The sequence below is a fragment of the Episyrphus balteatus genome, chromosome 3, assembly GCF_945859705.1.
Source record: "Episyrphus balteatus chromosome 3, idEpiBalt1.1, whole genome shotgun sequence".
Classification (NCBI taxonomy): Eukaryota; Metazoa; Arthropoda; class Insecta; order Diptera; family Syrphidae; genus Episyrphus; species Episyrphus balteatus.
Genome location: NC_079136.1, coordinates 46681475 through 46698557, shown reverse-complemented (window position 1 = coordinate 46698557; position 17083 = coordinate 46681475). Strand labels below are relative to the sequence as shown.

Sequence of the window (17083 nt, the reverse complement as noted above, 5' to 3'; positions counted from 1 at the left end):
TCGGAGAAGTCACTTTTTAAACTGTACATTTAAAGTTGTTAAGCTAATCAAAGAAAAATTCAAATAAGCTTTTATTATCTTAATGATTTAAAACAAAAAATGAATTTATTGTTTTCCTAGAGAATTTATGTTTCGAACAACAAGAACATGATAATTTATTATATTTTTACTTAATCAATTAAATTTAACTTAACTATTGGCGATTATCGAAGAGTATTTTATTTTTAATTACTTTTCTTATTTTAAAATCGAATAGAAATATTAATTATGTTTGATAAATCTAATCTCTTTTGCTAATCATTTTGATTTGTTATTTTTTTAATTATTATTGTTTTTGAAAAGATCTAACTATCAAGATAGATCGAATCAATTGATCTAAAATACACTACACATGTTTGGGATTTCACAACGACCTTGGATTAGAGATTGTTTGGAAGGATTTCTTCGAATACAAATTTCATTATCTTTCAAGGTAGTACCTACAGATAAATGATTCGTGTTTATGACATGTGCTCCAGTTGTTGAAATGGTCATGTGATTCTACACTTAAAAGATAGTCATCCCAATTTTGAATGAAAATATTTTATGGGGAAGGGTTTCAATTCGGAAACTATCGAAAGTAGAGATACAGAAAACTTTTTAGAGATTCTTATTTTTAAGAATTGCATAATAGTAGAGTAACTAAAGCAAATTATTAGGGAACCCGGCCGAACAGCTCTGATTTTGACGATTTTTGTTTTTTTTTTCAAACGTAGGTAATTAAAAATACTTTAAAGTCTATAGATTAAAAATTGCCGATATTGCCGCATTGTTTTTTAAAATTAAAATTAAATTTTTTTTGAACAAAACCATTTTTTTGTTTGCTTAAATTTCATAAAACATATAATAGCAAAAGATTCTCTACGTAAGGTAAAGGAAAAAAATTATAAGATAGTAAGGGACAATATTCCATCGTTTAAGCGATAATGCAATTTTCTCATAATCGAACTTCAAACACAAAAAAAATATTTTGAAAACAACGGCAACAGAAGCTCATTCTTATTTCCTAAATTTAAATCCACTAAATTTAATCAAGAGTTTTTGAAAAAATGCTCCTCAAACTCCGAATTAAGAAAAAAAATGTTATACAAAAAGAGTTAAAATGACTTTTTTCCAAACTTTTACTTATAAAATATGAATTTATTTTAAAAAATTTGTTCTCCATAAATATTATCAGCTGAATTCCGAAACAGAAAAGGTAATATATATCACACTTTTGAAAAAAGAAATTAAAAATTACTTCAATTTCAATGGGTTTTTTTGGTAAAAACTGATTTTTTGCATTGAAATAATTAATTTTCTCAAAGATTTTGGCAAATAAGAACTTTAAGCTTTTGATATTTAACTTTTAACAATAAGGGCTATTCAATGAAAAAAAAAATAACTTTATATTTAAATGTTGAACTTAAAAAAAAAAATAAGTTAAATTTTTTTCAAAACTTCTATAAAAAAAGTTCTTCGAAAATGAAATACTTTTTAATTTTGTTCATAAACCGTAATACATATTGACATTTTCTTTTATAATTTCATATCATAATAAATGTGGCGCAAAAAAAATTGAAAATAAATGCATTTTATATTACGAAAAAGTTTTAAAAACGACATGTAAAAATTTTGTCAATAATTTTTTTTTTTTAATCTGAGTTCAATTACCATTCTTTCAAAAGCCCTTCATTAAATTTACTCAATTTTAATTTTACAAATATGACTAAGCTTTTAGCTTTTTGAAAATGTATTTTTAAATATTGTAGGTGTTGCCGTTGTGTTCAAATATTTTTTTTTGTGTTTGAAGTCAATTAATAAGAAAATTGCATCTATCGCCTGAACTTTTCAAAGTTTAATATATTACTCTCACATTTTTTTCATTTGCGAGTTGAAATAGTTCCAAAAAGTATTTAATTTTTTTAATTTTCAAGACGTCTACTAATTTCACTGATCAAATTTACCCGGGTAAAATGGCACACTGTCCAAACATACGTGATTTTAAATGCAAAATTGAGTCAAAGGGCTTCTTTTCCATTTTTTTTGGAACAAGTGGTGCTTAATCCCCCCAGATCTTTCATCGAGTCATTCAAAACCCAGTTCATGTTGGTTGCTCGTCTCGTTTTTGTAGTTTTTGCAACTTTCAGTGTTTTGGATGCTTTTTTCCAGGTTTTTGACGGAATCAAGGGCTTTCCTCATTCCATTACTTCCTCTCTGTACATCGTTCATAAATAGCAACTATTTTCACTTTAAAAAAATGAAAATGTGAAAAAAAATTTAAAATGACATGTGAAATAGGTATGCCATTTTACCCGAGCACTAAGTAGTCCATTTTGCCCGTTTTGAGTTTTTTCAATTTAATTTTTACACCAAAAAATTTAAAATCGTTTTAAACCAACTTATTTCAGTAAATTAATAAGAAATACTTCATGCGTACACACATTAACTTCTTTTTCCAAAATACAATGTTTTTTTATACTTTTTTTTTTGCAAAAAAAATTTCACAAAATTTTAACGAGTGTACTTTTTGATATGGATAGAGACAGTTTGACCTGTCAAATTCTAAAAAATGGCTTGAAGTTCCTGAAATTTCGTACATGTTGGTTTTGCCAGATAAACTAAAGAATCGCGTTCATAAAACTTTCAAATTATTTTCGATTCTACGATTTCTAGCAAGGGGGCCATTTTACCTTGGGGTGCCATTTTAGGCTACTTTCCCCTAAGAAAAAATCTTTTTTAAAATCTTTTATAGAGCTATTCGTTTTTGCGAGCTTAATTAGTTATGAAAAATGCATACTTTTACGTACTCTCTCTCATGTGTTGGCACATAACTCTGTTAATAATAACGGTAAAAATTTAAATAACGGTTCTATTTTTAGAAAAAATATGTCTCTTTTTAACTGCGTTTCAATTAAACTGATATAATTTTTAAATCTTCAGATATTCAAATTTAAGTTATTTCATTTTTTCTGCCCTATTCGATATCAGTAATCGAAAAGTCTTTTTTTATAGAAGTCAAGGTATACTTTTCTACTGGTTTTTCGTATGCTGAAGTCAGAAAAATTCTATCACATCACGTTTTTGAGATATTACCGTTAGAAAATCAAAAATACCCTTTTTTTTACAGTTTTTGAGGTTATGTCCTTTTGAGTGATAATTTTTTATAATTACATTTGTAGCGGTAAGTCAATGTCTTATCGGAATCGAAGAGAAAGCAGTTTAAGAAAAAACCGAAGACTATCAAATCGATACACACAATCGGTTTTAAAGTTGATTATGAAAGGAAGAGTTTTATAGAGCCGTGAAGCATCTCGGTACCCTTGCCAAAAGCGAAACTCGTTCTACAGTGCATGAACAAGAACATAGATTGAGAAAGATGGAAGCTCTTGATTAACGATATTGAAACGGAGGCTATTAACGAGACTTAATTAAAATGTATTCTGTGTTCGAAAAGAATCGTACAAAACTTTTGTTCATTCAAACAGAAAATCACTATAAACAGGACAGGGTATATTTTTAATTTATCGGAGACTTTAATTATTGTTCACAGTGGAAACAGATAATCAGATGAAACCGTCTGTATTTTTTCGAACTAAGAAGGCATAGTATTAGGTAAGTGATTTATGAAAAAACCGATTTCAATCATCCAGAAAATCCGAAATTTCCATATTCTGGATTCAAAATTTCGGGATTGTGTCCATCTCGGTTTTTGTTTATGGGAAAAGATATGAAATGTGAGAAGACCGCTTTCGGAGAAAAACCTTTCACCAATATATTTAGTGCAGTGTATTAGTGAAGAGAGTAAGAGAAGAAAAACTTTATACAAGTAAAAGTTCTTTTAAAAGTGTACACTTATGCAGCTTTCAAGAAATTTTACCGAAGTAGTGATTTTCGACAGTAAAATTTGTTTTCTAGCTCACACAGGCCTACTGCCTACAAAGCACCTACCGTTTTACAAAGCAACACAAACGAGCAATATTAGGTCCTAAAGTATTACTCTATAAATTTGCTAATTTTAAACTTAAATACAATAAGCACTTTCCGAAATTAGACTTTGAAAAATATTTCTAAATCACTTTAAAACTCTGTAAAAGAAATTATAACTTCTATAAGAATATTTCTTCTGAAAAGGCCTTACAGAAGCTAAATTTTGTGAGATTTCATATTTTTCTTTTTTAAACGAAGCTGTTACATTAGTTGATCATGCAAAAAAGTGCAAAATATTTGGATGATGAGTAGCAAAAAAGTGACAAAAAGAAAAGAAAGTATGACATTAGGAAAAATTGCCAAAAATAAGCTCGATTGAATGTGTACTCTGAACAATTTTTCAATTCAAAAATAAAGACCTCTCACGACCCAAGTCCTGCAAATTAAAATTTTAAGCAAAAATTCTTTCCATCACAGCAATAAAAAAAAACACTTCTGTTTGAATTTAAAAAACATAGTTTTCGTCTGGCGTGATGACAGTAAGAAAAACTGCTAAGTAGGTTTTCTGACCAAATTGAAATTTTTTGATGACTTCAATCATCTATCAGCTATCCAATGAATAAAATACGTCGATCAATTCATTGTATCACAATCCTTGAATTTAACTTTAACTTTTACTATCGACTTCGAAGTTAGTTGAAGTGGAAAAAACATCCATTCATGTTTCAAAATACTAAAACAAATAAAATCATAGACAGAATATAGCCTCCCGACGGGAATTCAATACAAAATCGAAACACAAATTTATCGCTTAAGTTCAAAAGGAGCATTTTTTTTAGTGAGGAGTCATTTGTTCAACTATTCAAAATGTTATCACCAAAGCTACAGAAATGCGTCCAGTGTCACAAAATATTTCCATAATTTCGGGGCAGGATTTAGATACAATTGGTCAAGCACACTTTTATATAAGGAACTTTGGTCGAAAAAGTAAAAATATTAAATAATAAGGTATCAAAACAGGAATGTTTGTAACTAAAAAAGCTTATTTGAACTGAAATAATTTATTTTTTCACTAACACATTCAACAACCGAAAGAAAAAAATTAAACATCTTTTATAAAAATATGATTTTTTTAACTTACAAACTTAAACTTCGGTGTTTAACCGCGAAATCCTCTTTATGGTTCCGCGACGTTTACAAACCGAATTTCTAAATAACAGTAATGAAATCGAAGGTAATCAAAGCCAATTTAAAGACTAATTTCAAGAACGAAAAAACAAAAATTCTTTAAACCATCAAATCTTCCCCAGATTATCAGTTTTCAAGTGTTATATTTTTTTTCTTTCTTATTAACTTTAACTCGCATGATTTCGTTAAAAGATATCAGATAATAATAATAATTATTGTATTTATATTCGATAGGACAAACAGTAGTCTGATATATGTACGTTTGTACGTTGGGGTTATTGATATCGGACTATTTATTATTCGAATTCGATATTAAAAAGGTACTATACAACATGCTTGAAAAACGTGAAGGTGTATTGTGACGTCATTCATAGACCTTAAAGATTATTCATCGCCAAAAAACCATAATTGTTTTTATTTTTTTGTTAATGTGCAGAAACAGCGATGAGTTTGCAACATGAAAATGTTTTTTTTTTTTTTCTATAAAATCAATTGTACCTGATACTCATGGCGTTCCTGATAAGATATTTTTCAATGTTTTTAGTTTTGAATTTGTTTATTTTTTTATTTCGCGCAATTTTATCTGCCATTCACACTCCATCATATCTGATGTTTCAAATTCAAAAAGGCCTTGAAGACTGATATTTTTGATTATATGCCTACTTGAGGCTTACTTTTTACTATCAGAAATTTATGTTTTTTTCTGATAGCAATTTTGAAGTCTTCAAGTAGTCATTTCACTTCGTTAATTTAAGAAAAAAGAGTTAAGAGTTGGTATTCAATATATTGTAGCTATAATAACAAATTTGGCGGCAAATCTGACTTCTAACTCACCAATTGAAAAACTTACAAACTAAAAAACGACCAATTTAACAAACTAAAAAACTAACAAACTAACAAACAAAAAAAATAACAAACTAACAAACTAACAAACTAACAAACTAACAAACTAACAAACTAACAAACTAACAAACTAACAAACTAACAAACTAACAAACTAACAAACTAACAAACTAACAAACTAACAAACTAACAAACTAACAAACTAACAAACTAACAAACTAACAAACTAACAAACTAACAAACTAACAAACTAACAAACTAACAAACTAACAAACTAACAAACTAACAAACTAACAAACTTACAAACTTACAAACTAACAAACTAACAAACTAAAAAACTAACAAACTAACAAGCTAACAAACTTACAAACTAACAAACTAACAAACTAACAAACTAACAAACTAAAAAACTAACAAACTAACAAGCTAACAAACTAACAAACTAACACAAACTAACAATGTTCTCACTGGCAGATGATTTCAGAGCGGTCGATCACAAATGGTTTATTGTACATACAAAAACAAACTGTATTTTTCGATCACATTTTTTTTATTATTGACCACAATTCAATTATTGAAAACAGTCACAAACAACTTTATCCAACTTAAAATCTATAATTTTTTAAAACATTTTTTTGAACAAAACTAAATTTATGAACAAAAATATAGCCAAATTTTAGCATACAATAGGTCTCAAAACTTATACTATAAACTTCAATACAAATTTAGCTTAACAATAATAAACTTATTATTTTCCATTGAGTTTGTCTTGAATTTGTTGCAAACTCATACCCTTAGTTTCCATTACAACAAACAACACAAAGAAGAATGCTATTCCACAGAAAATACCAAACAGCCAAAAAGCATAATACGGTCCTAAAGCATCGAGAGCTGGATAAAACCGAGTAATAAGGAATCCAAATATCCAACAAGTTGATGCAACAAGTGACGAAGCAATTGATTTAACATTTGTTGGGAACATTTCACCCAATACAGCCCATGGCAATGGACCAAATCCAACACAATAAACAATGTTGAACAAAATCAAAGCTGGAACTGGAAGCCATAAAATTGGAGCTGGATCTCCATTGATTTGTACATAGAAGAAAACGCCCAATGCGACCAGTGCAATACACATGACACCCGCCGAAACCAACAGAATAATTTTACGACCCAATCGATCAGCAATAATTGGAGTGATACCACTTGACCCAACTTGGACACATCCAACAATAATGGTTGCAATAGCAGGATCCAAACCGGTGTTGGCTTTGATGAAGATTGTCTGACTGTTGAAGAGTACAACGTTGATACCGGACAATTGTTGGAATGAAATGAGACCAGCACAAATAAGCAAAGCCTTTCGGTTGCCCTTGTTCTTGATAATATCAGCAACTGAACCCTTATTGGCAATAGATTCATCAACAGTAGTTTGGATGAGATTCATTTCATCCTGAACTCCTTCGGCACTTTGTCCACGAAGAAATTGCAAAGCCTTGATGGCATTGCTCTTTTGACCTTTGCCAGCAAAGTAATATGGACTCTCTGGCAGGAAGAAGAAAATAACGGAGAAAATAACTGGAATCACAATACAACACCACTGCAATGCCATGTAACTGACATATGGACCAATAGCATAGACATAAAGGATTCCACCTTTAAAAAAGAATGAAAAGTTCAAGTCAATTTCTTTTTGTGAATAAGAAGATGGTTCTCAAACTTACCGACAATAAACAGCTGCATGAAAGATCCTAACGCACCACGGGAATCATCTGTTGCAATTTCACCAACATACATTGGTTGTACCGTCATGATGAACCCGACTCCGAAGCCCTGAAAACAAAATTGACGTAAGTAAGGTTTCTATAAGAAGGCAGACTTTGGAATACAAACCTGAATCAATCGAGCAGCAAAAATCATTCCAACACTTCCTCCAATCATCATAAGGACATAAGCAAGTACAAAGAAAACCGAACTGGATATCATTGTCCATTTTCGCCCAATCATATCAGCCAAAGGTCCAGCAACAAATGGAGCTATGTAAAGGAAAAAGGTATGAATAAAATGCTTAAATTAAGAATAATATATTGGGAGTGGCGCCCAACGTGAGTTTTTTCTGTAATATTCATAATATTCACAAATTTCTTAAAGCGGCAAGACCATTATGTAAACATTTTGGAATTTATATTAAAGAATACGGATCCTGACAAAAAAAAAAACTTTCAAAATGTGAAGATTCGGAATTGAAATGAGATTCTCTTAGCGAGAATGAATAAAAAATCATATCTTTGATGCTTCTATAATTTGAATATATATTTTAAAATGGCGCACAATGTGAGTCCTGACTGCAAAAATGCTAGCAACTATTAAACTTTAAGTTAATTCATCATGATGTTGACTTTTGTTTGTACAATATTACAAAATGGAGATCTTGCAGAAAAAAATGCACTGACTTTTGAAATGGAAAGATATTTCGGCACCCATAGCGAGTCACTTTTTGAAATTAAAATCAATTGTATCAAATCATTTTAAACAAATATAACAAAATAAAAAAAAATTGTTTGGTTTTAAAAGCGGAGAGCTTTTTTAAAACAAAATCAGAATATTATTGCTTATTTTTCGAGTGGCGCCCAATGTGCATCCGAGTACAACAATTTTAAAACGTAAATAATCAAGAGTCAGAACTAAAAGGAATTATTTTTGGCGAAAACAAACAAATCTATACATAATGGTTATCTAACTTAAATTTATTCCTTAAAATGGCGCCCAATGCGAGTTCCAGCTGCCTTAAAAATCTTAAAATTGCAAGCTTAGAATGGTGGCATATTTTTCCTTTAAAATGCGCCATTGATATTCTCTCTGAAAAAAAGTACCTATGACGATTTTAAAAATTATATGTGATGTTGGCGCCCAATGCGAGTCTCTTTTATATTAGAAGTTATTTATTTTAATTTATATTAGGTACTTATAAAATTAAGCTTGCGGATATTTTCAATAGTATTATTTTATCTTAATGGTAACAGTTTCTAGGTAAAGGTATTTGCGTTGGCTTCAATTTTATGTGAGTGGCGCCCAACGCGAATTTTTACGCAATCAAAAATCAACGTTTGGCTTAGTTTGAGTGTTAGAAGACTTTTTGTACATTATATAGTTTAGAAATCATTTTAAAGAGAAAGTAAAAGCAGTTGTTTAAGCAAACTTGATTTAATATCTCATTAAAATTGGCGCCCGATGGGAGTCTATTGTGAAAAAAAATTTAAGTTTTTTTCTTTTTCCCAGGAGAATTTTAAATATCTTCGCAATAATTGATTTCGACACCAATATATTCCTAACAGCTTCCACAGAAAAGATTTTAGTATTGACTTTAGTTGGCGCCCAACGAGAGTTTCATATAATTTTGTTATATCTTTTAACTTATTTTTTAATACTTACCAATTAAAGCACCAATAGCAATCAAAGATGAGATCCAAGCATTTTCTTCTTGATCAATTTTTTCCGTTAATGGACTGTCTGATGTGGCCTGTTCCAATTTTGGCATAATTGGTGATGTCCAACCGAGACATGTTCCAATTGCAAAACTAGATAAGTTCGCTAAAAATAAATTTAATATTTTTTTAGGCTTTTTAATTTTTAAATAAAAATTAAAAAAAAAAAAACTTACCACAAACGGCAACAAAATAAATACGTGACTTTTTCACAGGTTCCATTCTACTTCTTCGTCCGTTATCAATTTCAAAAGGACTCACTTCACTATATTTTATTTGTTGTTCTGTTGAACTCATTTAGTGTCAGTCATATGACCAGTTGAAAAAGGACTATAAGAAAAAAATATCATAATAAATTTTAAAAAAATATTCAAAATGCGAAGGGAAGTTTAACTTAAAAGAAGATTCCAGAAACTGAATTGAATTCATAAAAAGAATCAAAACAAAAAACAACAAAAATAGGGCGTCTATGTGATAAAATATCCATCAACAATGCACTGGTATCTGTATCTTAGAGTGAAACCATTATCATCAACTCTGCCCAGAGTCGGATTACGCACTAAGGGCAAAGTTGAGTGATTGTTATAGAGACTATATACAGACTACAGACTCTAGAGAATATTGCCACAAACCCTAGAGTGCTGAGTACATAGAAACGATGTAGAACTGATGATTTTCTATCTTTTGAATGGTCCTTAAAGAGATTTTACAATATCTTTAAAAGATAAAAATAAAGTGTCAAGTTAGATGTTAATCTCATGTTAAAAAAAGCTGACTATAGATTGTGAAAAAAAGAAATAGTAATAACTATCCTAAGTTTGCCTAAGGCGCAAGGGCATTCGAATGTTGACTAAGTTTGGTCTTGAATTCCCTCATATTTTGTTTTGTGTTTTTGATAAGAAGCCTTTTATTTTGTATCTTGTTTGGATGTACATAATTTAATTTGCATTTATACAGCTAATTGCATTGAACAACAATTATTCTAGTTATCTACATTTAGTAAGATCATGTCCATTTCAAGAGTTTTTTTTTTTTGATTTTATAAAAGATCTAAGTGTTTCGTACTCCCTAATCTCTACCTCACAATACTATATTATTTTATCTATCTAGGTATTTAAAAAATAAAATGCACGACTGGGTCGCACGAACTTGCTCTTAGAGTTAAAGTTGCTTAAATTTTAAAGACTTTTTATATAGAAATTTGGAAAAAAAAAATAAAATTCGTTAAAAAAAATAAAATAAAATCTGAAACTAAATTGCCCTCCAAAACAAGTATGCAGTTTTGATTGATATATTAACATGCATTTTTAGAAAAAAAATTTTCAAAATCGTTAGAGCCGTTTTTTTTTAAACTAATTTTTTATAAATAATTTTTTGGAAAAAAAGTTTTAAAATAAAATTGGTATGCCATTTTGTAGAAATCACTAATCAACATCTAAAAACTAAATTTTAAAAAAATTCATTGTCCCGTTTTCCAAAATTTGATTTTTCAAAAAAAAATTTAAAATTTTTTTTAAAAATCCAAAAATCATTTTTTTGAAAATTTTATTTTTGGCTTATATTTAAATTATATAATTGCTTCTTCACAAAGAGTTTCGTTGAAATCAAATAAGCAGTTTCGGAGATAATCGGATTTGAAAAAAAAACGGTTATATGGCAGGTAGGTACCGTTAATAATGATTTTCAAAAAAAAATTTTTTCATTGAAAGATAGACTTTAGCTTAAAACTAACATTTGAATTTTTTTAACAAAATCGTTGGAGCCGTTTTAGAGATATTTTAATTTTACTAAAATCGGTATATGACAAGTACCGTTATTTTTGTTCCAAAAAAATTAATTCCGAAAACCCCTCTGGAGAGTCCCCAAATAACGCTATATACCAAGTTTGACATTAATCGGTCCATCCGTTTAGGCTGTAGCTCCTTATACAGACAGACTGACAGACAGACTGACAGACAGACAGACAGACAGACAGACAGACGGACTTCCGGGACCCACTTTTTTGGCATTGTCTACCATCGTAATGTCATGGAAAAATGTTATCTCAACTTTTTTTTTTGTACGAATGCATAACTTGATATATAGTAGGTACCTATATCGCAAGTAAAAAGAGGGAACAACGTACAATTCCACAAAAATTAAATGCACGACGAGACTATTAAAGCTTTTACAAATTGATTAAATAATATTTTTAGTTTAATTTTAAAACCTTAAAAAATAATACAAAAAAATGTTTTTAAAACTCCAAAAACATCTCACGAAGTATCAAACAAAATTGACAATTGTTAGAACGGTTTTTAAAATAAATCATGTTTAACATTTACATGAAAATTAAAAAAAAAATCGGTTTGCCATGCCGTTTACAAAAATTTGTTTTTTCTTATAAAATTTTTTTTTACCGACTTCCAAAAAGGAGGAGGTATTCAATTCGTCTGTATTTTTTTTTTTTATGTTTGTTACCTCATAACTTTGGACGGAATGAACCAATTTTAATAATTCTTTTTGTGTTGGAAAGCTGGTGCCTGCAGTGTGGTCCCATTTCAATTTCGTTCAATTTTAGCCATAGGAACTATTTTAAAAACCATAAAACCCAGTTTTGATCCATGGAAGGCGGTTTTGTTTTTTTGCTAAAAATGATTATTTAATCTAAATTCTATCATTTCTTTTATTCTTTAAAAATTAAGGTTATTTAAACGTTCTGTACAATTTTTTCGCTGAAAACGGTTGCGTTGCTTACGAGAAACTTAGACATAAAAAAAATGTCCATATCGAACGTATCTACAGCTGCAATCGATTCAAGAAATATTTTGTTTGAAATATTTGAAATATTTTAAAGACTCTATTTGCCACAGTACACATTTTTTTAATAACCGTTTGGAGAAACAACCTCTTGTATTTTACTCATATGAAAAGTACCATTAATTCCTTTTCAACTCCCGGTGAAAAATTCTTAAATAAGAGGTTTGAAGTAAATTGCTTTAGTTGTTTGGGCTGCAGCTCGAGATAGAGACAGAGAAGTACACAGGCAAACAGACAAAATTTCAAGACCCACTCTTTTCGCATTCCTCACCATCGTAATCTTGAGTTCGATCTTTTTCCGAATCCTAAACTTGAATTATATCCTGTAAAGCATGTAACGGCACAATGAGTGCTTCTAAGACAATTTTGGTTCAGGTATTGCTAGCTACTTCACGAGGGCCGACCCCATCAGCAGACTCATTTAATTTAAATCATTTAAAACTTCTACCGGAGCTGAAATTCGAACAAGCGATCTAACAAGGACGAAACCGATGTCACTTTGTAAATTCTAACTTTACAAGAATAATTTTTGAAGGATTTTAGAATTTATACAGTAACAACGTTTTTAAACGCTAACCTTCTTCATCTTAAAAAAAAGTAGCGAGGGTAGTTTTGCGCCTCGTAAAAGTGACTAAGCTGAATATACTTTTTAGCATTCATAAAAATTCAAAAATATTCCCGAAAATTCCTGTTTACAAGGAACTATTTGGGGGCATTCCATGAAAAATGGTTACTTTTTATAGTTAGGAAAAAGAGTAATAGATGGCAATGAAAAACTTCTTTACAGGCAGAAAACTCTTTATCAAGAGTTAACAATTGTTTTCGAACTTAACTCTTAAATCGATATTCACCTAGCCAAACTTTTCATCAAGTTTTAAGTAAAAATAAACACTTTAACGAGGTGAACTTAATGTCGCATACGTTACGCAACATATTTATCTAATTTATGGTAGCTATATTTGTTAAATTGCGACTTGTGGACGCTTCATTACATAGAAGGGATAATATAAAATCGATCTAAAAACTGTTACGGCACTTAAAATCTATTTCAAACACCAAAAAACATGCAAAAATTTTATAAACGTTACAATGGAAAGCTCCTTTAGCAGAAATGGAAGTTTTTAAAAGGCTATCATGACAGAAATACTCTTAAAAACTTCGTGAATAATTGAAAGCTTCGTTAATATCTCACAAGTATCTTTAAAAGTATTTTATTCGAAAATAAGATTATTTCAGTGAGTTAAAAGGCTCTATAAAAGGACGCTGGTAAAAGTTACTAAATATTTAAGCTGAGGCATTATTATGGTACAGGTACATTTTTCTGTGAACTTCAAAATATAAACTTCATCCTCTTTAATAAATCCTATCATCTAGGGTTCCTAAACTGTTTATATTAAAGCCAATACTATTTCACAACACAGAAAACTAAGATTGAAACATGTACATACTGAATGTTTGGACTTAATAGCACTTGGGACAAAACGAGATCACGTTCTACTAAACTTAACTAGAACAAGTACCAATAAGTGCATACTTTAGAAGTAGTCTACTTATCAATGCTGTGTAACAGTGTAAACATTAAGTTGTTTAGAAGTTTTCTGATCTTGAAACATACAAGCTTATAGTCACTTGAACTAATGCAGTAGTAGTTTTGTCAATGTAATTTTAACAAACTATTTATTTTCTGAGTCACTAATTTTTTAACATATTCTTGATAAAACCACAACTTCACTATTACGGAAGTCTTCTATGTTAACATCGATAGATTTTTTGCTCATGAAGTCACAGAATGATTTGCATGTCAACGTTCTTATTTGAACTTTTAAAGTAAATTTATTTTGTATTTATTAATTTTTTTGATCATGAAGTCAATCTATGATAAATGATGACTTAACAACTTCCACCAAAAAACAACTTAACAAGCTTTCTCATGCATTCGCTAGTATTCAATTGTCACTTAAAACGCATTAAAGTATCTTTTGAAGATATTCCGTGAACATCAAAGTGAGTCTATGTAAATCCAGAGAATTTTTTTTATTATTCACTCAATTAAATTGTGTGCGGCTTTTGAAAATCACTTGAGCACAATAATTGACCAATTGTATAGAGCTTTTAAGACTCTCTTAGATTAAGAGGTTAATGTGTCATTTAAATATCAAATAATTCACAACAATATAAGAATATCTGTCACCAGTAAAATTCTTGTCAAAGTTCATTTTATAAGCAAGGAGGAAGAATTTTTTTTTTTAATCACCACGAGGATATGAAAGGACTTACACAATAATTGTCTAATTAATAGTTTTTATGGCCGTGCGTTAACGGTCTCGCAGGCCTATTGATTTCACGACTATCACTGACCGAATTGTCTCGAAACAATATAGTCGAATAAAATGCATCGAAACCATTTATAAGATTTCCGATGGCTTTTTTTTGAAGAACCAAAAAAAAAAAAACATAGTTTTGAGAAATGAAGAATTCTTCAAGACCTATAGCTTATCTAAATTAAGTACTTCACTTTGAGAGCTGAGCAAAAAATATGTGCAATAGATATCAATAGATAAAACTAGTTACATGATGGTTTCGTGTTTCGTCCACTTTGGAAGCCTTATAAAACAAATGAGGCAACATTGATTTCGATAGTTTGACACATGCTTCAAAAACGTGCAAATATTAGTTGTTTTTTTTGCTATCGATCGAGAGAGAAGGAGAGAGATATGTTAGGTTACGTTTGTACAAGAGCATTGTCAATATTATATCTCAAATAAAGAAACATGTCAAAAAAAGATATAACATTTAGAGTTTGTTTTTTGTCCAATAGGGAGGGGTGTACTGGATTGAGTACAGTTTCTTTGGATTTCAAGGAAAAAATTGTGATATAGGTAAACGGAAATAATTTATCGAGCAGTCATGTGGTTTCAAATTTAACTTTAAGGAAATACTTTTACTAGGTTTTGCTGTTCTAAACTTTAGAATGATTTTAAGCGTTAGCGTTCAATTTTTCATCGGAACCAAAAATAAAAGTAACCTTTGGGTGTAAGAGTGTTTTTTTTTTTGGTGAAGAAAACATAATTAATTTTTGCCAAACTTTTATTTATGAAACTGAAATCTAATACCTAATAATGGTCATAAATTTATTTTGCATGAAAAGATGTTTTTTTACGAACAAAGGAAATGTAGAAATTTCGATCAGAAATTTTATTCGGAGGTTTTTTGTTTTTTTCACACAATAAAAAAAAATCTTTCACCGAACTCATTTTATTTTTTGTTGCCTTTACAAATAAAATGGCAACATATAGAATATACATATACATACATATAATGTTATTATTGTAATGGCAACAAAAAATACATTAAAGTTTTATCGAATAAAATTGTTTTTTTTTCGTCCTTATTTTTTTTATTTTTATTAATTGCCTTTAATAAACAAACCCTTTCATTAAAAATTATTTTATGAAATTGGTCTATTCGAGTCAAGTGACAAGTTTGATGATTGTAACAATTTTTTTATTAATTGATTTTTTGTACCACTTTTGATTTCATTGCTCTAACACAAAATTGGAGCATAAACAACCAGGGGCGTACGTTGAGTTGTCGGGGCCCCGGGGCAAGACTACATTTTTGGGGCCCCTTTGATATACAAAATAAGAACAAATAAAAAAGGACGTATACGCCCACTTATTTTTTTTGGGGCCCCTGATGTACCTATCATTTGTTGGGCGCTAAAATTATGTAAGTAATATTTTTTGGGGCCCCAAGATAATATGTAATTTTTCTTTCAAAAAAGCAATTTTTTTTTGGGACCCCTAAGGTAATACTTTTTTTTTAGATGAAATATTATGTGACTGGCTACCAATTCACTGAAAAATATAATGTGTCTCTCTTGTGTCCGAAGTGATTCATGTCAAGTATCTTATCTTCTTGCTTCGATACTTTTATAACCAGTTGCCTTCTCTACATTGTCTCCTTACGGGGCCCTGGCGTGTTGGGGGCCCCGGGGCACCGCCCCACTTGCCCCAATGGTGTGTACGCCCCTGTAAAGAACCCATATTTTTTTAAAAGATTTTCGTTTAATGATTCCGAATTCAAAGTAAAAACTACACTTGCACATCATATTACTTGAATATAAATAGGTCAAAAACAAGGTGTTCTAGTGTTTTTTTTTTTTTTTGAAAATATGTATCAATTTTTGACTTCTGACTTGGATTGAAAAAAAAAACATATGACGCAAAAATATATATTTTGTATTAAACATGCAAAAGAACTTCATTGAAAACTAGTTTCTGAGACTTTGAAAATAGTGATAGAATAAATCTGTAAACAGTTTTAAATTCAGCACACATCAATAACAAACCACATAACATAGTTCTTGCCCTCGACTATTTTGTTTTATTTTTTGCTGACCAGTCATTAGCAAAACATGTAAAAAAAAATCATATAGGGTTTTTTATGTGGAAAATGTTGGCAAACATGTAGTAGAAGTACCCCGTGGCGTAATCGTTAGCCCTTTCTTGCGAGAAATTTACACATTCTCGAAAACGTCTTCCATAGTCTTTCGAACTCAGCAGAAAATTGAAGATTTTCTCCAACAAAAAATAAATATTCAGTTTTATTAATAATTTTATTTTATTATTTTTATGTTTTAAAATCTTTACTTAAATCATAGCAAGAAAAGTAAATATTTTTTTTTATCACAATATTAAGGAAAGTTGTCAAAATTATTTCTTATTAAAAAAAAAAAAGAAATACCTTAATAGATCTAAAAGTATGTTTTACTTAATTGGCACTTAATTTATTTTCCAAAGTTTTGATTTTTTTTATTC

At 29.6% G+C, this 17083-nt stretch overlaps 1 protein-coding gene across 1 annotated transcript; it reads right to left on the bottom strand.

Annotated features, from left to right (window-relative positions):
• Window positions 1–6508: 6508 nt before the first annotated feature.
• LOC129915295 (facilitated trehalose transporter Tret1-like) lies at window positions 6509–14655 on the bottom strand. The gene is made up of 6 exons (XM_055994783.1): window positions 14541–14655; window positions 9641–9794; window positions 9412–9570; window positions 7873–8015; window positions 7704–7812; window positions 6509–7635 (listed from the first exon to the last, which is right to left on the bottom strand). Exons 2-6 carry the CDS (start codon window positions 9759–9761, stop codon window positions 6728–6730), a joined length of 1440 nt encoding a protein of 479 aa, XP_055850758.1. The 5' UTR covers window positions 9762–9794; window positions 14541–14655; the 3' UTR covers window positions 6509–6727.
• Between the last annotated feature and the right edge of the window lie 2428 nt (window positions 14656–17083).

Excerpts from the sequence above, each read along its gene's own strand:
- LOC129915295 (XM_055994783.1), bottom strand. The coding sequence starts at position 9,761 with ATGAGTTCAACAGAACAACAAATAAAATATAGTGAAGTGAGTCCTTTT. Across the intron at positions 9,571-9,640 it reads TTATTTTGTTGCCGTTTGTG|CGAACTTATCTAGTTTTGCA; the intron begins GTAAGTTTTTTT and ends ATTTATTTTTAG. Across the intron at positions 7,813-7,872 it reads TTGCTGCTCGATTGATTCAG|GGCTTCGGAGTCGGGTTCAT; the intron begins GTTTGTATTCCA and ends TTTTGTTTTCAG.